This window comes from Etheostoma spectabile, chromosome 7 (genome assembly GCF_008692095.1).
Source record: "Etheostoma spectabile isolate EspeVRDwgs_2016 chromosome 7, UIUC_Espe_1.0, whole genome shotgun sequence".
NCBI lineage: Eukaryota > Metazoa > Chordata > Actinopteri > Perciformes > Percidae > Etheostoma > Etheostoma spectabile.
The window spans coordinates 6,094,292-6,119,572 of NC_045739.1; the positions used below are offsets into that span (position 1 = coordinate 6,094,292).

Consider the following 25,281-nt stretch of genomic DNA (forward strand, 5'->3'; position numbering starts at 1 on the left):
TATGACGTTTTGAAATGAGATGAATTCAAAAAGATGACATATAACTTATAATGCCAGTTTGAGATGCAGCTTGGGCTTAAATGTTGATCAAGGCTTAATCCTCCCTTGACATAGATTTTAGGGCCAGGTGGAGGCCTTGTTTTGACTTGGATTCATTTTTTCTGGTGGTTTTCCCATTTCCTGTTTATTCTGAAGGGTTTCTGTTCCTCCTAGTATTGTCTTGTTTTACTTCCTGTTGTTTATTTTCCCGCCTGTGCGATTACCTGTCCCTTGTCCTAATGTGTTGCCCCTGTGTCTCATTGTCTCCCCTGTCTTGTGTATTTAAGTTCAGTCTTCCCCTTACACCAGTGTGAGATCGCCTGCTTCCCTGTGTTCAGTTTTCCCGGGGTCCTGTTATTCTGAGTTCCTGTTGTTTCCCTGGATTTTGACCATTGCCTGTATTTTTGGATCATCCTTTGCCTGCCAATTTGGACACTGTTGCTGTATATTTATTAAGCTTAGCCTATTAAATAAACTTTTGCTTTTTACATACCTGAGTTGTGTATTGTGGGTCCATCCTTCTGTATGCGTGATATTTAATTTATATATTTCCCTCCCTGTTGTGTGTGAAAATGTTTGAAGTGACAGAAATATCCATCTTTTAGAGGGGAGTACCAGAGATCATTTCTGTTTGTGTACTGTATGTACTTGCAGACTCCAGCTTGAGGTCAAATTCAGAACAGCTCTACCTCTCATCCTTCCTCCCCATATCCCACAGAGTCCCATATCAGTCATAAATCTTAAACCTCCCAGGACAGCGTTGACAATAATGACAAATCTGCCCCTAGGTATTAAAGGAATCTTTGCATGTTGCACTCAGTCAACCTTAATACCACTGATCGTGGCTACCAATAACCCCCCCACCACAAAAAAAAATAAAGTTTAAAAAAAAAAAAAAAAAGGGGAGGGAGGCAGGGAGGAGGGTGCCCATGGGTTAAGAGCTAAAGCCGCTTGGCCCAGATGAAGATGGCTCTCAGGCTCCCTGCCAATCAAAGCCCAGCCAACATCCCACTCTGACTGACAGGGCAGAGACACGGTAAGTTAGGCCACACGCACACTCGATGTACATGCAGCCTACAGTTTACAGACATATGGTGCATAAATCACACAGCATAACAGGGTTGGAGACAAAGCGTGAGGGCTCTGCTTGAAATTGAATTTACATAAAGCTGCTATAGTCAAAACTTTTATATAAACAATGGATTAAATTGAGTGTATGTAAAAAGGGGTCGCTATGGGTGACAAACCCACCTGATCCCCAACTCTACGGAGCAATAAATCTTATTTTTCTCACTGTTTTGGTTTCACAGCCCGCAAGTGATCATCTTGGGATCTCTTCTGCCGTCCTTCTAAATATCTCCTAAATGCCTCCTTTCAGTTGCTGATCAGGCAAAACTTACCAACTGGTTAATTCAGTAAATGTCATTTAAATATGCCATATTTACCTGATATTTGCAAAGAAGTGATCATCAGTCACTAGTAAGTAAAAAACAATGGAAAAGCTACTACAAGGTGTAAATGATGGAAGCTAGCCACTGTCTGGTGTTGGTAGCCTGGATGTGCGGTTCTTCGCAAGGCATGATGAACATGACATATGATGCCATTTCTCTAACAAGGGATTTGTATGTAAATAAATAACAGTGAAATGTCACAGCTTGTACTGTAAACTCTGGTATCATGGAACTTGCTGTAGTTTAAATCTGGTATGTAAGGTGTTTACACTGGTAAAGAGTACTTCCTGTACTACTTTATCCCCCTTGTGCAAATCCTTGATTTCATGTCTAACAATCCGTCAATCTTCATGTTTATTCTTGTGCACCTCTCACTGGGGGACATGCTTTATTTTAGACTGAAATCCCCCATTATCCTTAGAAATTGTTTCTTTTCCTTCTTGTGATCTGCTTTGTTACTTTCTTGCAGCTTCCATTTACTGACCAACTGACAACTAGCGTACTTCTTCCCTACATCATGCCTTTCTCATTCATCTTCCTGTCACTCAGCTATTTTCTTTCTTTCTCTTGTGTCTTGCAGTGATAACAGTGCAGCTAGTAAATTCATGGTGTTTTAAAATGTTTGTTGTTCTCTCTGAACATCTGCCAAAACTCAGATCATCTAACCAGAGATGGGCACACAGTTCCCTGCAATTTAAGATCAAGCATACAAATACTAATGGTTTGAAAACAAGCTTTCCTTTCATCCATTAAATGCCAGTTGTGTTGTTGCCCATACTATCGTTTTATCACAAGGCAGGTGGTGTGGATTAGGGAGGCTCTCTGAACTTCAGTATGACACATGCATCACACAAGAATGTATAATCCACAAGCCTGCAGCTTTTTAGTCTTTACCAGCCACCTGTATGTCCATCTTTTCCTTGGTTGCCTCATCTTTGCCTCTCCTCACTTTCCTCCTCCAAATTTCTTCCTATTTTGTCTCCTTTGTCCCTTCAACCAGTTCTGCCACATTCGTCACAGCTTATCATTTCTATTCATTAAGCCGCCCCCTAGGCTACATGATGCTGCCTTCCTCAATAACTGAAATTTCTATGGTTACCCCAAGCACACACACACATGCAGTACATGTACATCTAGGCACATGCATACATACATACTCACACTTTTATACCCTCATTCTCATACACATTCTTACATTATACATGTCATGCATGCATGTACTGTATATACTGTATATATATATATATATATATATAAATATACTCGTACAAGGCAGCAACATTTTACAATTAATTTCAAAAGAGACAAGAAGCCAATGTAAAGATGATAAAATGGGTGTTATTGTTTCTGCTCTCTTTTACTTGTTTTGCAAAAATGTCTGGTAGTTGCAATTTGTATAAGATGAAGTAAGTTGACCCATCTGATAAGTCATTCATTCTTTCACTCATTCATGTATTCATTGCAATGGTTCAGGAAAGAGAACAGCATGGCACAAATCAATTTATGTGCTTTGCATTCCAAATTGTGTTTTAAGATCAGCACCAAAAGTTAAAAATTCAAAAATAGTTTCTTACACACTTATTCAAGAGACCAAAATTATGCAATCACCACGGCAGTTCAACCAGTCTGTGTGAGGTGAGGGGCTTGCGTTTTAAGTTCAAACAGTTATACAAGTGCTGCCTGAAGCCCTTCCACAGATAATGGGCCATGATCACGCAGAAAAATATAAAAAAGAATCAGGGTGAGGGAAAAAAATACCAAAAGGGGGATGAATACACATCAACAAAATGGAATCCCATCTTCCATCTGAAAAGAACATCAAAGGAAATGTTTAATCTCAAGAGGCAGTACTTTGTCATCTGACGTGCATCCCGAATGTCTCTCAATCCTTTTCCATCCATCCCTCTCTCGTGATGAGATGGATGATGATGATGAACGTGCATGAGGGAGGGAGGGAGGGAGGGAGGAAGGGATAATACCTCCTGAATACATGATGAATGCAGTCATTGGGCTTAAACTGACCGGGGGTCGAGTGTCGCACTGAGACTGAGAGTGTGCATGTGAGTGACATTGAGCACCATCATCAACTCTCCCCTGCAGCCTCTTGCAGTCTCTCTATCCTCATCCTGAAGAGAGACACATGGCATCATGCAACAAACAAGACAAGTTAATGAGAGGATGAAATATTGCTTCTTCTAATTTTGAGAACTGAGTTACGAGAAGCGAGAGAAAAGAGGCAAGTGAGATACCGAAGTAAAGCAGAATCTTGTGGTTGCATCCAGCATCCAGCTTTTTTTTAGGCAGCAAGAGGATGCTGAACAATATGACGGACTGCGAGGAGGGAGAGGGGGGACCCACCAGCCAGGGTGAGTGACGAAATCTGACCACAGACTGATGAGAGAGGAGTATATGACAGTGTGTGTGTGTGTGTGTGTGTGTGGACGTGGGTGCGTCAATTTGCGTACATGTACGTGTGTGAGTGTTGTGGGGGCTACTGAATATGCAAGCATGCGTGTGGGAGTTAGGGAAAGTTAGGGAAATAAAATTATGTCATTTCAGGGAGTGCAGAAAGTGTTGGTCCTTACATCTGGCTGTGTGAAGAGCTAAAAAAACAGCGATGGAGAGCGGAAACTTGCAAACTCTGTCATCTCTGGTTGTATGTATGAGGTTGATTGCACACAAATATTACTGTAATGTTTCACCTATTGAAAGAATGGAAACAACAAGTGGATGTGCTTCGGTCAAGCATCCATCCTCATTACTGCTTTTTCAAAATCAGCTGTTTATGGTCAAGTGGATGGATGAATTTGACATCTTGGTGCAGTATATGTGTTTCAGATGTGGTTCAGCCTGTGACTGTAGATTTGCACGTCCATGTCAAACACGTCTAGCACGCTACTACAAAAAGGTTTCCAGTGGACTGAGTGCAGCCCCTGCAGAGCATCTGGGGAAACCAACCTTTTACTCTCAAACTCATTCATGTCTCTCTCCATCAAGAACATCTCACCGGGGGCAATAGCTGCCTTTCATAATGCTGTGTGTGTGAGTGTGTGTGTGTGTGTGTGTGTGTGTGTGTGTGTGTGTGTGTGTGTGTGTGTGTGTGTGTGTGTGTGTGTGTGTGTGTGTGTGTGCGCGCGCGTGCGTGCATGCATGCATTCATGCATGTGTGTGTGTGTGTGTGCGTCTGTACAGTCTGAGTGTGCCCACACATGAATACAGATATGCCTTGGCTGGTAACTTTTCTTTATATATTGTAATATGTTTAGGATGCAGGACAACATTTTTCACTTACTCTTCCTTTCATTAGTTAGAGCTGCATTGATTAATTGATTAGTCAGTTGACCGGAAATTAATTTGCTACTATTTGATGATCCATTAATCAGTAATTTTTCAAGCCAAAATACTCTGGTTTCGGCTGGCAAACATGAATATGCTCTTTTTCTTTTCAATACCTTCAGATTTTGAATTTAAAAAAGCCAATTGGAGACATCACCATGGGTGCTTTTTATTTAGAAATTAGATTATTTGATGATGAATTATCAATATACCCTAGTTATTACAAGTTTTGCAGTGTGTGTTTGTGTCTGTGTACACACACACAGAAATTCTGAAATCAATTCTGAAGTTCATTTTTTTCTTCCCAAAAAATAAAAAATGTCCTTCAAATTTGTGACACCTCGCCTCACACATACAGGCATACTGCTCCTAATTTTAATTTTAATTTAATTTAATTTAGTCTCAGTTTCTGTACTTGGAGTACTAAAAAACACTTCCATATTACTTACACCATTTCACAGTCCTTGTTTGTATCTTGATAAAGAAGTTATGTTTGTTATTGTTGAGTGAGACATTTTAACATCATGGAGTGAGATCCCTTGAGTTTGTTGAGATCTTGACTGGTTTTGGCTTGTTGGCTTGATTTGGTGTTTTTTTCCGCACAATACAGAATGGGATTCGTTTGATAATCCACACATAAACCCTGTTTGAGTCCAAAATGTCACTTAAATAACCACATTTAAGTATTAGAAGTATCAAAGTGTCAAAAGTAAAAGTACTTGTAAGGGAACCATTTATCACATGTTTATATGTTATTGTAATATTAGTTCTGTCAAAGTGAAGCTAATTTTAATTACTTTATATACTAGTTAGTTGAATCTATGACAGTGTGAATCTGAAAAGTAACTAGTAACTATGGCAGTTAAATAAATGTAGTGAAGACAAAAGTGTAATACAACCTCTTGAAATTGGAGTGAAGTGGAGTGAAACATATAAAGTTGCATGATGGAAAAACTCAAGGAAAGTATAATAGGATGCAGATAAAATAGAAGGAACACATTTTTACACAACTAAATCCACCCTAGTTGTCAACGTTTCCTTGAGCAAGGCATCTAATCATCAACCATCCTAATTAAGTCAGAGTGATACCGTTTGTACAGTAATAAAAACTGATCAAACCAACAGTTAAGTATCTGAAACAGTAGTCATTCACCTCATGTTTACAGTACTGTTGTGTCACAGCAGAGCTGTAGACACCAAAACATTACTTGTATGTTCTGGAGCAGCAGGTGCAGGAGATCATCATGTCGATGCCAAATTTGTGGCCGTTTACATAAAAGTATGTAATGACACCATGTGAGAGTCATGCAGGGTGAGAGCTTAGGATTTTATTACTAGAGCGGATAGACCAAAGCAAATACACATGTAGAAAGATGCAAACAGAAAACAGATGACATGCCATATTAAAAATGTTATATTAAAAATATTATAGAAGCCAAATCAACAATTTATTTGTGGCTTTGGACATGCAGACTGTGTTCAGTCAAACAGGAAAAATCTTTAATGAAAACATAGGGGTGGCCGGTGTAAACGCTGTACCGCTTACCGTCAAACACCGGTATGAATTTGCTCCATATTAACTTTGTGCTACTGGAAAAGCCCTTATTTTGCTTAACCCCCCAAAAAAGAGGAGTTGGAGGTTGAGTCAGGAGCCAGTACCGCACCACAGCGCAGTTGCATTACACACAGCCTTTAGCTGTTTACCTTGAATCGCCTTAAACAACACCAGGCTGCAGCATAATCATACAGACCTCTACACACATCAGACTAATCGGTCATAATTCCACTCAGCCAGAGATTCCCCTCTTTTCAGCTACAATGGACAGGAAACAGTGTTTCAGTGTTTACATTGTATAAATTGACATGAGCTCTGGGGGTCAGATGGTCCGGAATTGCCCTCTGGCTGTTTAAACTAGGAGAGATTAAACTTTGGTTGTGCATGCACACATACAGTATAACACACTCACGATACTAAGAAATAAGAAAAGAACATGCTTTTGGCTGTGCTTATCACAAGCTGCTTCAAACATCCAGGAGACACAGAAATGTGTCAGTCAGTTTTAAGTAATTATTAATTTCAGTTTAGTGAGTGAACATCACAAAAACAGCAACAAGACTCTTTCTGATCAACAACTTCAAGTTAATGATAACACCTGAGGAAAAGTCAGAGGGTCACCATACCTAGCAGGATTAACTTTATTTAATTGTCCAGTAATACACAAGAATGAAATCAAAGATTATAGGAAAGTACTTTTACAAATATAATTTTGTTTATTGTAGTTGTGTACTGCTCTCCTATACATTTTTTTGACCCCCTCAGATTTATTTTCTGACCCTTAGCGGGGGCCCCGACCCCCAGGCTGGGTAGGACTGCCTCTTAGCCTGCCGGAGGCTTTTATCAGTCAGCACATGTTACTGAAATTAATCAGTTCCAACAGCATTGTTTCAACTAAATTGCTTTTTATTAAGCAGAGTTGCTCCAGCTCTCTTTCTCTCTCTCTCTCTTTCTCTCGCTCTCTCTCTCTCTTTCTCTTTCTCTCTCTCTCAGGTGAATGATTAATGGTTGACAGGGAACAAATCAATCATATGTAAAGGATTGCTCCCACATTTTGGGGGTGTCATGCTGATTTGCTGTCTGACACAGACTAAGATGAGATGTATCATAATAGTTTTTCATATTTAAAAAAAAGTCAGTCTTTATAATGAACAGCTATAGTTTTAACACAGGCAGAAGAAAGCAAACCATCATATTATACATAGTGTTTTTTTAAAGGAATAGTTCAACATCTTGCCAAGAGTTCGATGAGAAGGTTGATACCACTCTTTTTTTGGTTGACAGCCAGTTAGCTTAGCATAGAGAAGGGACTCAGGGAAACGTCTGTCCAAAGGCAAAAATACGTACATACTGATAAAAAAATAAGTAGTGTAAAAATGTTAAATCATAGTTGTTTTACGGGGGTTATGAGCTTGTCTTCTCATCTCTCTGCAAGATTAATGTTAATAAGTGTCTTTGCCAAAATAACAAACTATTCCCTCATTAATTTGATGTGTATGCTCCTCCTGCCCTCCATAACACAACCACAGACTGCTAAAATGGATTTAATCTGCTGGCCAGATGTTGTTAGCTCATCCACTGGTGTTTGAATCTGAATCAATTTGTCTGATTGCCCATACGTTAATGCAGAGTGTTTAACATTGTAATTTCACTAAGAGACAAGGGGCACCTGAGACATTTGGGGGATGAGTGGAGCACAGAGAAAAATAACTCCTTCTCCTCCCAATGCATTCATTGTCTTTGCCAGCGTCATAGCTAAAGGCTAAAGACGTATAATGTTACCCGTTCATATATTATAACATTATTGGTATTTACCACAGTGCCAAAGGTAGCAGCATCATTATTATGATTGTGCTGTAATAAGGCAATCACAAGGATGGGGACGGGGGAAACAGCAGTTACATAAAGTTTAAGGCTAGAGCTTAGTTTCTGTCTCCCCCATGAGGAAATAAGTAATGACACTCCTCCACACAGTTGCTAGTATGCAAGGAGGACACGGAGGATTAAAAAAAACATGATGGACTCTTCAGAAGACGTTATTGTCTTCACTTGAGCTTCTGCGCAGGAAAGTCATTGGACAACACAATCTTCTTCTGAATACAGAGAGAGTTTTGTGGAGCTGACAGTCTTAATTAGCTTTGTAGCAACTCACTTGGTAATGGCTTGAATGTAAAGGATGTTCATTAATGTCAAAAAGGTCCGCACTTATCCTTTAAATTACTTGTTTTGTGTCTATGTGGACATGAGCTGTCATGTCATTATGCATTTGGAATTATCTCCTTGCAGAGGACTGCTGGATTATTTAAACCTGCTCTCTTAATGCCATATAAAGGATTTTAATATGGCTGCTTCTTTGTAATTTCACTGATGTGTCTACAATACTGAGGTTTGACATAACAGATTTACCTTTTACCTCCAGCATGTGACAGTTGTGCATTAACCAGGGTGGCTTTTGAACAGTGAGCAACAGGAAGATAAGTCACGTCAGTGATTGACAGTAATCCTCTGTCGAGTCCCTGCTCTTCTGTTGCTGAACACTCAATGAGGAGTGTGTCAGACACGGACTTTAATCCACAAAGAGTGACATGATCAGAATGTGGAAGTTGGATTAAAATTGTCATGCACAGTATCCAATTCAATGTGCTTAATGTATGTACATTGTCCGTTTTATATTAAAATAAACCCACCTTGTGTCTTCTTATTGGACGAGCCATGGTACGTCAGATGAACACTTAACGTTGTAATGAAATGTCACTGCACTGTTGTCATGACATGCTGTAACGTTAATACATATGTGGTATCTTACAGAGGAACCTTTGTTTACCTTTATTTTGACACTTTCATTTGGTGAATTTGGTTAAAAGTAAATGATGTGTGACAAAATTTTGATTCCAGGAAAAATAAGCGAGAAATAAATGTCCCAAAAGAAAACAATACTCATATACACGTTTTCTGATCTGATGTATTAACACTGTTGGGCCAGAAATTGGACGGATATGGATTGATTTTAGGTGTAAACCAATGGGCCGTCAATTGTGGAAATAAAAAAGCTTGAAAAGATGGGATTTTTTAACATATTTGAATTAACACCCACAGTAAGTGTTTTTAGTAAGTTGCCCAAAGCATGTAACTTTCAAATCTGAATTAATTGTTTTTTTTTTGTCCATAGCAGACGACAAGCTGTAAAGATAACACAGACACATTATCCCCTTAGACAATTGGCAAACTTGTGAGCAAACAGGTACTTATTCACACATCCAGCCGATGCAGAGTCACATTCATTGGGAGTCGTGTTTGATCACGTGATGAACGTATGGTTCCAATATTCACTCTCTTTAAGCTCAACAACTCTTGAGGAGATCTCTGGCTCGTTGCCAAACGCTCCACAATGTTCTCCACTTAGTTTCTAACAGTGTCTGTCTGCTGTTCGGTGCTGATTGAGTACTGCACAGAAACGCTGTGAGAGTGGTGAGACTGAAACAAGTTGTGCAGTATACAGTGATGCTCAGTAGAGTTGAACGGAGCTATTGAGGATTATTTGTGGGTTTGTCGACACGTTTCACATTATACACTCAGTTATTTGAACCATAGATCAGGTCAAAAGCAATTTTAAGATTAATGAATTTGGTTCTGGTATTAACAGTCTCTAATTGAGATATGATAGCTACTTCCTAAAGCAGCGACATGACTCACTGGGGCTTTTAATGGTTTTACTCAGACCATGGTCAGAATACAGAGATCAGGAGCAGAGCAATTTAACTGGAGAAAGTGGGAATAGTGATATAGCTCTCCTCTAATCCTCCCACTGAACACATCTCCCACCCAGTCGTCTTAGACTGGAGATTATGAAAAACAGTGTGGTCTAATCCTTTCTTCCTCATCACTTTCCTTCCCACAGCTTGCTGTCAGCGGTCCAGTCATTTATTCCTCTATGCTATTGAGCTCCATTGTTTTTTTTGATTTTTTTTACTTGGTAAAAACACATCAAGGAGGCACAAAGTAAGACTTCACATACCACATAATACCACATACACGGAACAGTTGCTGGATATAACTCCTAGAGCACCAAATCTACGGCTGAAAGAAGTCCCTGAACAAAATACACAAACTTCTCCTGTTTGAATAACATTTGCTAGAAACTACCATTCCCATCTGTTTTTGGAAATGAAAGTAGGTATTGCTAACCCATTTTTAAAGATGTATGTCTTCAATAGGAACCAGTGGCTTGTGACTGAGAGCCACAACAGGTTGGAGAAATCGGAAAGTTACATTTTTGGCATTTTAACGGGATTTGTTGCCAGTAAAAAATGCTTTCCCACCCTTTCATGCATCTACAGATACCTTTCATTGGACTCTTACATTCCCAAAGTAGCTTTCTGCCTTCATCTGAACCTGTTTATTGTATCCATGCCCACCCATGTGAGGGAGACTCATCCAATAGACAGTGAAAATCCCTTTCCTTTAAATCATTTGGTAAAATCCCATTCATTAACCTTCACACTCCCTTGAGTGCATCTAGCTGTGAATTAGTCAATTGATGTTGAGTTTGATGATGAGGAGGAAGATGTGGAGTATACTCAGCAGCAGCCTGGCCCAAGTTTAGGGCTTGTTTACATAACAAATAAGCCAAAGGCATATTTATTATGGAACAATTGCTTTAGAGCTTGATGCATTGATGATAAACCTGCTCCTCACACTCATGTTATTTGCTCATAGTTTAAATGAAATTAATTTCACACTCTTTTGTCATCCATTTGAAATCCACACAAAACTTTCTATAGTTGCATGCATGTGTAAGCTACCTTGTGAGAACATAATTAGTTTGTAAACTATGATTCAGTCCAATTGAAATCTGTTGTTGTCAATGTTACTTCCTGCCCTGCTTTTATCTCCACTGTGTGGGTTAAGCAGCAGTGGATAGAGTACTCAGATTATACAAGCCTGTTGCATTGCATCTTCTCACCACATCCAGGCCTCTCCTGGCTCCCAAACATGTGAACAAACACAGGAGCAGGGTGGTCTCATTACTAGCTGAGTTATACTGGGAACACCAATTCTCACCAATAACTGACAGCTATTCTCTCTGGCAAACACGCTCATGCATGCAGAGAGGCGAAAGTGTAAACTGATATCAGAGGCAACAACATTGTTTGGTTTGTGAAAAAGCTTCACATCTGGATGTTGAGGCTGGTTTGAATTTGGAGCTGTTTTTTTGTTTTGAAGCATCAAGATGAGCTCTGTTGACAAGTTGATGGATGTGTTCAAGTTTGTGTTCACAAGTTTGTTTCTGTGGGAATGATGAAGTGTTGCTATAGTGATAAAACCAACATCGGACTTCATGCAAGTTTAACACATGAGGGGGCTGATGTTAAAAGACGAGGGGGAATATTGACTAAACCCATTGCAAATGATTGACAAGGGTGAAAGATTTTGCATCGCTGCAATTCAGCTTATTTGCATAAAGTGCAGCTTAAAAAGCTGGGCTGTTTTGCACGTGTTGTGTATGTCTGGAGAACGATGGAGCACAAATGAAAGTTTTTTTCTGCTGGTAAACATACATATTGAATACAAAATTAAATATGGGTTCTAGAGAAGACACTTTTGAAAGTGCAAGCGTGCATTAATCAGAAGAAGAAAGCAGCATGTGAGGATATTAGTTAAATAGCCCGTCTGTTTTACAAAAAGATCAGTGACTGAAGTAAAAAAGTAGTACTGGCTTGCTTTCTGCTTTGAACTAAATGCTGACATCAGCATAATTAAATATTCACAATGTTGATGCTAAGCAGGTGTAATGTTCACCCTCTAACTTTAGCATGTTAGCATGCTAACATTTGCCAACACAAAGCAAAGCTGTGGCTGATGGGTACATCATTAGTTTTGGAAGGTATTTGGTCATAAACCCTAGTATTTTGACCTGATGAAAAGTTCAGGGATCACCAAAATTATTACAATTTATCTTGAGAGGAATGTGAATGTGTGAACCACATTTCTAGGATAAAAAATGAATTCATGAGGTTAGGGAAATGGCAGCTTTTGAGTGGCCAACCTGAAGGACTTCTAGATAAGATATTGGAGTGAGCTGAGAGCAGTGTTTAATAATGGTATGCTTGAAGTGAAGGAGAAAGCTATATTGTATAACTGTTGGCCAGCCAGAGCATTACTCCAAATTAAGAGCAGTGAATCAGGACTATTTATGAGCCTGACACATCTTAGCTGAGTCAGTTGACATTTCAGCAGGCTGTGACTTTATTAATCCCTCAAGTCTATCAAAAGCTGTGATCAATCTGTTTATAGTATCTTGTCAGGTAAAAGTGGCAGTCATTTCATTTGGATGTGAATGTCTGTATATTTGAGGTTTTATATAACATCATCCAAATATTAGACTATTTCAAATTTGAATTTATGATGCTAGAAGAAAAGTCAAACAATCTCCAAAGTCAGTAGTAGGCCTATTATCTTTAGGGAAAAATTAATATCTGCACAGAAATTCAATGGCAATGCATCCAATTGTTTTTTAAATACTTTTTAAATGTGCCAACGCATAGCCAAAAATGCTTTTAAAAGAGTCTATCAGGGGTAACTGTTTTGTTTCAAGATCCATTATATATACAGTACAACAAAAGTGGATATATCTGTAATGAGATTCACGTCACAACATTATTCATCACATATTATTGCTTCTGCTGCAGAAAATGCAACATCATCCCTTGACTCAATATTTTGTCCTCATTCCTGTTTTAATAGCAAGTTTCACATTCAATGTCAAACCATTTTTGGCAGAAAGCCTCACATTCAGTGTCACCCCTGCTGACTACAATCTGCCTAAGATTACAGAAAAACAGGCAGGCAGCAGGCGTTGAAAGAGTGTCAGTTAGGAGATAGGATAATGTAAATTAAACAAATGACTTCATGGAATCAGGTTTAATTCCTCAGTTACAGCAGAGTGGGTGGAAATCAATGAGGTATGTGTGTTGTGGATGTAATTGTGATGTTTGCTGTACAGCTGATTGGTGCAGCTCTGTAACATGCAGAAGTTAATTTCTGCTTTCCTCTGTGGCCTCCAGCAGCTGCTGGATAATCCCCTTGAGCCTGCGTCCTATTAAGCTTTTAAAAGCCGGTATAAACTGTCCATTTTGTAATAGCCATGTCACATCAAGGGTAAAAATCTACACTGCCCTCTGCTTTTCATCTGCAAGCAAGTCACAGTGACAGCTTGGCCCACTGCTGCTGCAGCCGCGTTATTATAAATATGTTCGGATCTTGTAAGCCAGCAGTGATGTAATCTTACTGAGCCGATCACTTCTTATCAATATGTCATGTCTGTCTTGGCCTGAGGATAAAACAAGCTAGGAGACAGAAGGATTATCCATTAGTGGCAAATCTGCTCAACATTTGAGTCACAAACTCAAACTTAACTGTATGTGTTTTGTGTTTTTGTTTTTCAGGTTACGTGTGTGTGTGTGTGTGTGTGTGTGTGTGTGGTGTGTGTGTGTGTGTGTGTGTGTGTGTGTGTGTGTGTGTGTGTGTGTGTGTGTTTGAGTGTGTGTGTGTGTGTGTGTGTGTGTATGTGTGCGCACAGTCTGAGAGTAAACATTTTGTAATGACAGCTCATTTATTAGTTGAAATCTGTAGTTTAATAACTCTTCCCCTGAGGCACTGAATATGATAAATCATGAGAGTTAGACCACCACAAGCATTATAACTTTGAGGTGGATGCTCATTCCTTCTTTCTGAAAAATTAACTTTACAATCTCTTTTCCTGCCTCACTCTCCACAGAAGAGTTCACATTGTGAACACACACGCTCATGGTCTCCGGAGGATAAATCCTATTACTTTGATGATCCCCTGATTTTTCCTCTAGCGCAGCAAAATGTGTGGTCTACTAGTGGATGGATGGCATGAAATTTGGTACAGACATTCATGTTCCCCTCAGGATGAATTGTTCTTATAATGTATGAATATTTACCTCAGATTTAATAAACAGTAAAGCAAAATTGATTAAGCCATTAAATGCAAAACCTATTCAACCACTATCTTAAACCAAGTCATTTTATTAAGACAAAAACACATACAGTATAAGCCATTAAATCCATCCGCATCCATCACACAATAAGATACGGGCTGACAACAAATGCAATTTTGTGTTTTAGAGGTGCTTTAGAACTAAGTCAGTCAAAAGAACACAAAAGAGCTTGTCCTGGGGCAGTAATTTGCTGTGGACATGATGACTTTGGGTCAGATGAGGCAACTCGTCCTGATCTGAAATACACATTCAAGACAAAGTCGACGTAGTACTTTTGTGTTCTTGCTTCAGCCCCACAGTAACTCCTTACCTCAAATACACTCAGTGTGTCTGTTCCCTGTTGCTTTAATAAGCTTTTTCACATGCCGTGCATCATGTCTGCTTCTAGATTATATATTACATTTAAGTCTCTAGTTTCCGTTGCTGCAGCGATGTTTGGGAGTTGAACCTTTGCTTGGTCACTTTACATGACATTTTTCTGGATTTTCAGGTATTGGAAGCTTTTACAACTGAATACAGATAAATCTAAAGAGCTGTTCACAGCCATATAAACCTCTTTGTTCTCTTCAGTTGCAGAAATGTATCTATGTAGGTCACTTTCAACACTCTTTAATCTACTGGCCAATGATTCTTCTGTGTTGTGTAATCGAAGGGAAACTGTTGTCTGTACTTTGATTTTATCAGAGTTACACTTCATTTTACAGGGCTCGCCTAGACTACAGATAGTACAAAAAGCCCCATATAAATAGACTTACAGACATCTTTTAACCACATAAGAACTTGAACAGAGGGAGAAATCCTCGGGCAGTGCACTTCTGGTTGTATCACAGTCATGGAGGAAGAATAACAGTGTTTTCTTCTTCCTGCATTACCGCCCCCAGGTAGTTCTACCAGACTAGCTGGTTCAGTTTTATCTTTTAAAAAGTTTTAAAAAACACGTTTTTTCCAGATGACCTGGGGTTTGAATTTCTTTCCTGTGCAGTGTCCCGCTTGTGTGTCGCAAAGTGCCACAGAGAATTTAAAAAAAACAGTGAAGACATAAGATCACATTTGGTTGAATGTCATTACTTTTGCAAGTATTAAGGAATCTAATAGGCATTGGGGTATTTTAGCCAGCATGGCTAAAAAATAAACTGCTGCAGCAATGTAATATTTTGAAAACATTTTGTTTGAAACCATTTTCAGAGTGATGGAAATGTTATATTGACTGCATGACCCTTATTATTATAAAGTGTTACCGACACGTTTCTAAACGCAGCACAAATGATATGATAGATGTAGGACTTAATAAAACTACTATGACAGGCAAAAATAGACTGATGTAACCTTTTCTGTCACAGTAATGGTCAAGAGGATCAATTCCAGTGAGACCTCTGGTTGGTTGGTTGGTTGGTTGGTTGGTTGGTTGGTTAATTACACTCCTGGGTCACTCACTGATTGCAGTAAAGGATGAGGGGAGGATGTGGTTTCTAATCTGGGGATGGAAATAAATAAATGAGGAGTGAGGTTTTTGTACATCTTGTAAATGGATTACTATTGTTGACATTTTGGGGTGTGAAATACACAGATTTCATAGCCAAGTACATCTTGTATTATTGAACGCATCTGCAGTGTGATGTACACAACACTCCCATCCTATGGCTAACATTGCGGACTTTGACATGCAGCTTCATTGCGTGAGAGACATAAAAATGGCTTTTTTTAGAGGGTGAGGAAGCAGAAAACAGAGGGTATATCATAGACGGATTGGATGTAGAAATTAATGCAGCCACTCTGACTTCACCCATTGGTTTGTGGACTAGCATTGGAAAGCTTTGAGTTTGATTTTTTGGAGACTGAAGGGACCATATGACGAGAGGGTGGAGCACGGCAGGAGTGCTAAGTTACCAGTTCGGTTAGCGAGGGGCATCATTGGTTCACGTTAACATATTAATTGGGATGCTAATTTTGGCTAATGACAGGCTTCAAACAAAACGTTGTTACTAACAAACAAAAAAATAATCAGCTGACTTCTTAGGGCCACTGTCAAACAGAGAGTCAAAACGTTTTGCTCACTGCTTTTTGTGTTGCTGACCGCCTCATGTTCTTTTGCTGGAGAGCCCTGAACATCTCAAGTTTAAAAAAACTTCTAATCATTATAGTAGGATCATTGGCTTCACTTTTCAGGGCCAGAGGTTGCCTCATTAGATCAGATCTAGATTAGATTTCAGCAAATCAGCCTCCTCTGCTGTGATGCCCCCCACTCAAAAAAGAAAAAAAAGAAATGAAGAAATATTGTTAAATATACAATAAATTAACTTATGCTTTTTGGAATAATTAAAAAGATTATTAAAACTCAACCTCATTATTTGAAAAGGTTACATCCTTTTTTGAACGCGGTGTTGTCAACAGTTACACCTTTCAGCCAATCACGTCCCCCTCAATGACGAAACAGCAGGAATATAAGCGACTTGTTACAAACACACAGACGTGCACAGAGAGAAGTCCTCACACACACGTTAACTCACCCACACCCACACACACAAACGCACAGACACATCCACACAAAGGCATTTAGTAAAACATGGTTTAAAAATCTGATTTCACTCTAAGCTAAGAGCTGAAATGAGCTTTAAATGCAGATTTAAAATTCATGGTGGATTACGGAATACTCAGGTGCTTGGCTTCGACATAATCTAAACTAACCCTGAGTATAAATAAACGACCTGCTGTGAGTCTAAATGTCACAAAATGCAGTTTGACTGGTCAGGTCATTATTATTGTCTGCTGCACAGTCTGGGATTATTTGCCTCTTGAAAACAATAAGCAAACTAATTAAAAATGAAGAGTTCATATTGGTAATTTTAACGGATTTTCACATCACTAAATAAATGTAACCCTCTCACCAAAGGCTCGTAATATGAATAATACTTTATGCAGCTATCACAATGTTAGACATGTGTATTACCTGCTTGGTAAGAATGGTGAAAGAGACATCTCAGTGTATAATTAATCTGTCTAGGGTAAGATATGACTCTCGTTATGACTTTAGCAATTACTGAGAGGCCAGGAGAACAACCCTGGTTTAATAACCTCAAAGAATATCAACTTAATACTCTACATTATCCCATTCAATTTTACTGAGAATTGAGAAACCAACACAACACAGTATCTCGTTTTGATTTTGTATTCACTGAATGCAGATTTAGTTCACATTAGTACAGAGACATCCCCAATATGAAAATAAATATAAACAGAAAAACCCGACCGTTTGTCTTTAATAATTTCAACCTGAGTGCACTCTTTAGTTTAGTTCGTTCTTTAGCAAGCTTGCATTAAGTTTCGTTGGCGCGCTTAAAGTTGGAGCTCATGAAAAAGAAAGAAAAACGAGGCCAACAATAGGCCTACCTCCAATGTTGTGTGTAGAATGAGAACAGTTCCTACCGCGTCCTCTTCTCAGACCCGTTTCAGTCCGCACAGAAGCGATGAGCAGCAGGCCGCCCTTTGACTCACAGCAAACCCTTCGTAGCAACACCTCCGCGTCGACCTCCGAAACCTCTTCCAGCCAGCCTCCGCTCCGGTCCGTGTATGCAGACGAAGAATGTGGCCGTCAACTCTCCAACGCTGGCGGGTTCTCTTTTTTCCACTAAGCTAGCGGCTAGCGTTTTTTTATAGCTAAGCTAGCGAACGGCTTAAGTCCCACAAAACCACACTTGACCGGCAGTAACAATGCCGACTAATGCTCGTAGCCTAATCAGGAAAAACAGTTCACAGTCCCACGTATTTGAAGTACACATTTGCAAGCTAGGCTATATGGTTGGACTCCCACTCTCTGCTTGACGTGTTTCTCTCTTTTTTTACTCCTCGTGTCGTTCATTCTTCTTCTTCTCTCCTTCGCCAACCGGAAATCAAACTCTCCCAGGTCATCTCTAAAGTAAACAATTACGTTGTTGTTGTTTTTTTTCCCTCTGTACTAATCAAACCTTGAAACGTCATTCACATATTATTAACTGCAAATAACTGTCTGAACAGAATAATAATACTTATTTGTCTCAATAAATGTTATGCACTTTGACATAAACCAAATGAAGGTGTGCATCTTATTAATAACTCACATATTTAAAATGAGAAACAACTACAAAATAACTGACTTTACCAGGTTATTACACTCTCCCCTCACCAATATAAGACATGCCCTCATGACTTGGTGCTTTTAAAACATAAGCAAACATGGCACAACATATTAGGTGAGTTATTGGATACACTGGGAGTAGCACCTATGACTAGGTTATAACAGGAGAACCTATCCATTATAAAGACAAGAAACAAATCTCACCGATTGAGCTGCTAAGGAGCTTGGATGTCCTGGGGGTGTCATATGTTAGCGACAAGGGAGCTCTTCTGACTCTCTGAGTTCGTCTAGTCTCAGTTTCAATGTCTGTGTCTTCTTGAAGCAAACAATTTTCCACATCCAGAAAATTTGGGCTTTGGGTTGTTTCTTGCGTCCCACTTGTCTCTTTTAGATCAGCTTCTCCTTTTGTCTCAGCAGACTTGTCCATTTTCAACATTGTCGGTTTCCACAATATCTTGCATCACTTCTGACTGTATTGACTCTGGTTGTCCAGTCATTTTATTCCATACAAGATCCAGATCCAGGCTGATGGTTCGACATTTCTTCATCCACTCTATTCTTGGGGGTTCTGACAGCTAGGTCATACCACATCCCAAGTTCTTCATCTTCTGAGTCAATGTACTCTTTTTCATCACCATCGTCTGGTTTTAGTTCTCCTTCCCCAGATTTGTTGTCTGGTGTTTGCTGTGACATTTTGTCATCTCCTCGCATATCCTTGCGATTCTTCTTTCGTCTCCTTCGGAGGACTCTCCTACTAGGCGCAGTGTCAGCAACAGGAGCTGGGCCAGACGCACTGTCTGTCCTAGTGGCAAAAGTTGATTTCGATGGAGCACTTAATAGTCCGCTACCATCTTCTGGTCTCAACCGGAACACTGGTAAGTTTGGCATCTGACTTTCCACTACATAGGAGTTGAGGCCCAGCGATCCGCCAATTTATTTTCCCTTGTAATCCCAGATTCCGTATCAAGACTCTGTCTCCAGGCAATAGCTGCGAGTAACGTATCTTCTGGTCATATCTTGCGCTTATTGCCTTGGTTCTGCTTGGCAGCAGTGGATTCTGCGAGTTCATACGCAGCTTTCAAGTCTTTCTCATATCTGTCACATATTTGAGGTAGGTCACTTGTTGTTGCTATCGCTAGATGTTCCAAAACACAAATCCACAGCATCTCGCCTCACGTCCAAACATTAGGTAGTAGGGCGAAAACCCAGTGGCCTCATTTGGAGTGCAGTTGTAGGCGGGGGACAAGGTGTCCAATGTGTTGACTCCATTTTTCTTACTGTTTGGCTCCAGGGTCCCCAGCATGTTAACAAGGTCCTATTAAATCTCTCAGCTGGGGATCACCTGAGGATGATAGGGCGTAGTTCTTGATTTCTCAACCCAAGTGTACTCAGTAACTGATGAATTAGACGACTCTCAAAATCCCTTCCTTGATCCTGTGCATCCTCTTTGGCAATCCGTAGTGGACAAAGTACTTCTCCATTAACATTTTAGCCACCGTAGAAGATTTCTGGTCTTTTGTTGGAAAGGCCTGAGCGTAGCGTGTATAGTGATCAGTATGACCAAGACATGTTCTGTATTGCTTGAATCCGGTTCAATAGACAAAAGTCCATACACACAAGGTCTAATGGTCCATCACTTTGCATATGAGCGAGGGGAGCAACTTTCTGGGGTAAAGTCTTTCGCTTTATGCACGCTCACAGGATTTGCAGTAATCCTCAACATCAGACTTCATGCGTGGCCAGTAAAATCTATCTTTGATTAGGCCATATTTTTTTGTCAAGGCCCAAATGACCAGAGTCATCATGTAGTGTTTCATCACCATCTCCCTGTATTTTCGGCAAGACAAGCTGAGAACGGCAGGGTTTGCCAGGTGGACTGGTGACGCGATACATGACTCCTTGTTTTGTCTTCAACCGATCCCACTCTCTCAGAAGCAGAGGGCAAAATGGATGCCTTGTCTTATTAACGTGTGTGGCCATCTCCATTTCGAAGAGCTAACCATACTTCGCCAAGGCCAGGATCTTCTTGTTGAGCATTTGATAGCTCTGTAGGACTTAACAAAGGCATCCCCTTGACACTCAGGGTAGACAGGTTGCAGTAGGCTTGTGGAATAGCATGTATAGAGAGTCCTAGGTGGTCAACTGCTCTACCAGAACATGTTTTTTTCTGTTTAGTCACCACAGACATCTGACACATGGCTCTCACACCGGCTGCAGGTATGTCTTTCCACTCCTGTCCTTGGGCTGGTGTATGGTGTGGGCGACGAGAGAGAGCGTCTGCATCAATGTTTTGAGCACCAGATCTGTACTTGAGACTGAAGTTGTAAGTGGACAATGCAGCAAGCCAGCGGTGACCCGTGGCATCTAGCTTGGCAGACGTCAACACGTAAGTTAACGGGTTGTTATCCGTTCTCACTTCAAACGTTGTCCCGTACAGGTAATCATGCAGTTTGTCCACCACCGCCCACTTCAAGGCCAAGAACTCTAGTTTATGGGCAGGGTAATGTTGCTCGGACGGGGAAAGGCTTCGACTTACGAAGGCGACTGGTCTTAACCCTTCTCCTTGGTCCTGATACAACACGCCACCTAGACCTTCTTGGCTAGCATCCACATGTAGCACATATGGCAGTTGTGGGTTTGCGAAGGCCAACACTGGAGCTTGGGTAAGCCTCTGCTTCAGTTCCTGAAAAGCTGCTTCACATTTGTCGTCCCACCTACAACCAAATGGCTCTGACGGGTTTAGATAGGTGATGCTCTCTTTCTTCTTGGATTTCTTGGCAGCGGGTGGGTAGCCGGACAACAGCTGGTTCAACGGATAGACCACTTTGGAGTAATCCTTCACAAAGCGTCTGTAGTATCCACAGAACCCAAGGAATGACCGCAAAGCAGTCACAGTAGTTGGTCTGGGCCATGTGGTTACAGCTTCTGTCTTCTTTGGATCTGTGGATACTCCATCTTGAGAGATTATATGTCCCACATAAGTCACAGATGGTAGACAAAACTGGCATTTATCCAGTGACAGTTTGAGACCCTCGGTCTTTAGGCGGTCAAGCACCTTTAACAACCTTGCCTCGTGCTCTTCAAGTGTTGCTCCAAACACGATAAGATCATCCAGATAAACTAAGACTTCCAGCAGATTCATATCCCCAACAGTTTGTTCCATTATCCGCTGGAAAGTTGCTGGAGCTCCTGTCACTCCCTGTGGCATCCTTTCAAACTGGTAGAAGCCAACTGGGCAGATAAAGGCTGTTTTCTCTTTGTCTGCTTCATCCATGGGCACTTGGTAGTATCCACTTCGTAGGTCTAGCACACTAAACCACTTGCTTCCACTCAGACATGCCAGTGCATCTTCAATCCTTGGCACTGTATACTGGTCAGGAATAGTGCGTCTGTTTAGTGTCCTAAAGTCCACACACATCCTTATCTTTCCATTCTTCTTCCTCACCACCACAATGGGCGAGGCGTAAGGACTTCGTGAGTCAGTGATGATCCCAGCAGCTTTCAGTTGTGACAGATGCTGTCTCAATGCCTCCACATCAGCAGGTGGCAGCCGACGCGATCTCTCCCGAAATGGTTTGTGCTCAGTGCATTTGATAGTGTGGTGGGTACTTTTACAGCAGCCAACATCAAACTCATGGGTCGAGAAAACATCACTGCGTTCTATTAGTTTTCCCACTAATCTGTCCTTCCACTCCTTAGGGACTGGCGAATCTCCAAAGTTAAAGGAAGACAGGGTGACTTTTCCAGCTGACTCATTTGACTCTTTATTTAAAGAATGAGAGGGCAAGACATCTACTGGAAACAGGTGAGCAATAGGCGTTCCTCTGGTCAATGTGATTTCTCTTGCAGACACATTCCTGACCAGCACAGTGATCTTCTTAGACATCACACCAGATGCCTGCAATTCTGGTCTTACCAAGAGCCCTTCCGGAAACCTTGGTTCCTCTGCAGGTTCATCAGGTGAATCCACAAGTATGGCATGAGTACTCTGCATTTCTTTGAACTTTGGCAAACCTGTCACTCTAGCTACCCCTCCAGGGCGCAAAATAATAGGTTTATTTTGTGTGAACCACACAGTTCCTCTCTTGTTGTCGTCATCATAATCAGGTGGGAGCTCTGTAAGCTCTTCGAAAACCTTTCTGAAAGCGGGATGAATGTGCATTGAGGTTAAGACATTTTCTCCTCTTCTTTCTTTACAGCTCTTAAGTAGTCGTCTCACGGTCGGTGTGTTTGTACCAACAAGTATGGAAGCTTCACCTTTCACAACTGGATCGGGACAAACCAACACAAGGGCATCAATGGTCTCAGTCAGTCCTACGTCAGCTTCCAAAAACTCCAGCTTAAGTGACAAATAGCCATCGTAGGGGTAATCAGAAGAACTAAGACCCCATAATTGCAAAACACTAATGGGTGTCAATGGCAGGTGTGACAAGTATCTGTCGTAGAAGGATCTGTACAGCAAGGTGACTTGAGAACCACTATCGAGTATGGCTTTAGCATAAATGCCTTCAATCTGTACTGGTACAGCAGAGCATGGCCCCACTAAGCCTTCCGGTATAGTGTCTTTCACTTTCTCGTCTGGATCGATGCACTTGGTGGAACGTGTTTTCACCACCGGGTTGCCAGGCCGTTCCTCTACTGGTACCCGTGGTAGTTTACCGACTTCCTTGTCAGTTTGATGAGGCGCTTGTTGACTTCTTTAGGTTTTCTTCACCTTACAATCCGCTTGTAATGTCCATCCTCCCCACATCTGTAACAAAATACTCTGGATCTTTCATCATCATTTCCAACCCTTTGTGAGGTTTCATTACTCCTGTATCTTGCCTTGCTGGGGATTTCAGCCTGTGGACTTTGGGTGTCAGCCTGTGTTTCAACTGTAGCAGCTTTGAAGCTAATCATTTCGGCTTTCATGACACTAATTTCTTTTCTCAGTTGTTCCAATTCAGGATTGACAGTTGTTTCAGAAGCAAGCCTGGGAACGGGAGTAACAGTGTTAGACATCACTGTGCTCTTGACATCATTCCTAGTCTGAAGCATGTCTTCTTCCTCCCTTACCTCTTTTAACAACTCATTGAAAGTAGGAGGATCTCGCAACTTGTGTGTCATACGGATACGAAGGGCAATCATGTCTTGTGGCAATGCCCCTCTCACAATCTGCTCAATGCGTAGTTGATTCATTTCGGATAGCTCCACCCCCCCTTTTCGTAACACACAGTGTAGCAGTTTATCTAGCCTAAGCAAGAAGGCAGACATTTTCTCCCCTTCAAATTGAAATGTGTGTCTAAATTTTACAAGAAGGTCAGATGGACTCTCAGTGGTACCAAAAGCTGTTTCCAAAGCTTGCATGTAGTCGAATGAAGTAGCACTGGGATTCTGCGCCCGTAGAAACCTCACTATGTCAGCAGCAGGACCTTTCAGACTTTCTACTATCCTTTGTTTCTTCACATTGTCACTGCATTGCCATTCCTCCAACAAATGCATTGTCTGCTCTGCCCACGCATCATATTCTTCTTCCCCACTGGGGGTAGGTTTTACACCAGAAAATGTGCGAAGCTTTCTGTAACTTTGGGTATCAGCAGGCACAGTGTTGCATTTATCGACCAGAGAACTGATTGCGTTAATCAATGCAGTGTTCATGTCAAGAGGTGAAGTGTTGAGTAAGCCTTTAACATCAGTCATGGACTTCCCTTCATGCTTTAGAAAAGACAACAGTTTAGCTTCAAACTCTTCACCCTCATCAAGACCAGGGAGAACATGGATAGGCCAGGGGCCAGCCCCTCCAGGAAGCCCAACACGATCAGGTAAGGTATGTTGAGTAATGTCAGTGGATGTCTGAATCAACACAAAATGTGTCTTGGAAGCTGTATCAAGGCAGTGATCAACTATTTTAGTCTTTCCTAAGACTTTAACTAGACTCAAAGCTTCAAGCAGAGTATCATTTGTGACATCAGTAGCAACATCACTTAAAACAACTGCATTTTCACAAGCTAACTGCTTCCTTTTACACCAAGCTTCAATCTCAGCAGTATCCATTTTGTGTGCTCAAAACAAACAGTGAATGCACAAATGTTAATTACACAGCTTAAATATAGTCTGTGCTAAAGTGTCAATCTGCCCTCAATATCAAAACATCAACTGGTTTACATAAAAAAAAAAAGAATCCCGGACGAGCCCCCAAAAATGTAACCCTCTCACCAAAGGCTCGTAATATGAATAATACTTTATGCAGCTATCACAATGTTAGACATGTGTATTACCTGCTTGGTAAGAATGGTGAAAGAGACATCTCAGTGTATAATTAATCTGTCTAGGGTAAGATATGACTCTCGTTATGACTTTAGCAATTACTGAGAGGCCAGGAGAACAACCCTGGTTTAATAACCTCAAAGAATATCAACTTAATACTCTACATTATCCCATTCAATTTTACTGAGAATTGAGAAACAACAACAACACAGTATCTCGTTTTGATTTTGTATTCACTGAATGCAGATTTAGTTCACATTAGTACAGAGACATCCCCAATATGAAAATAAAATAATAAACAGAAAAACCCCGACCGTTTGGTCTTTAATAATTTCAACCTGAGTGCACTCTTTAGTTTAGTTCGTTCTTTTAGCAAGCTTGCATTAAGTTTCGTTGGCGCGCTTAAAGTTGGAGCTCATGAAGAGAAGAAAGAAAAACGAGGCCAACAATAGGCCTACCTCCAATGTTGTGTGTAGAATGAGAACAGTTCCTACCGCGTCCTCTTCTCAGACCCGTTTC

At 40.7% G+C, this 25,281-nt stretch overlaps 1 protein-coding gene across 3 annotated transcripts in view; it reads left to right on the top strand.

Annotated features, from left to right (window-relative positions):
- The first annotated feature begins 3,488 nt into the window (after positions 1-3,488).
- slc12a5b (solute carrier family 12 member 5b) overlaps positions 3,489-25,281 on the top strand; it is a 43,009-nt gene continuing 21,216 nt past the window's right edge. For all 3 annotated transcript variants that reach the window (XM_032521910.1, XM_032521908.1, XM_032521909.1), the window contains exon 1: positions 3,489-3,856. In XM_032521910.1, the coding sequence (XP_032377801.1) occupies positions 3,802-3,856 (55 nt within the window). In that variant the 5' untranslated portion in view covers positions 3,489-3,801. The remainder of the gene's footprint in view (positions 3,857-25,281) is intronic.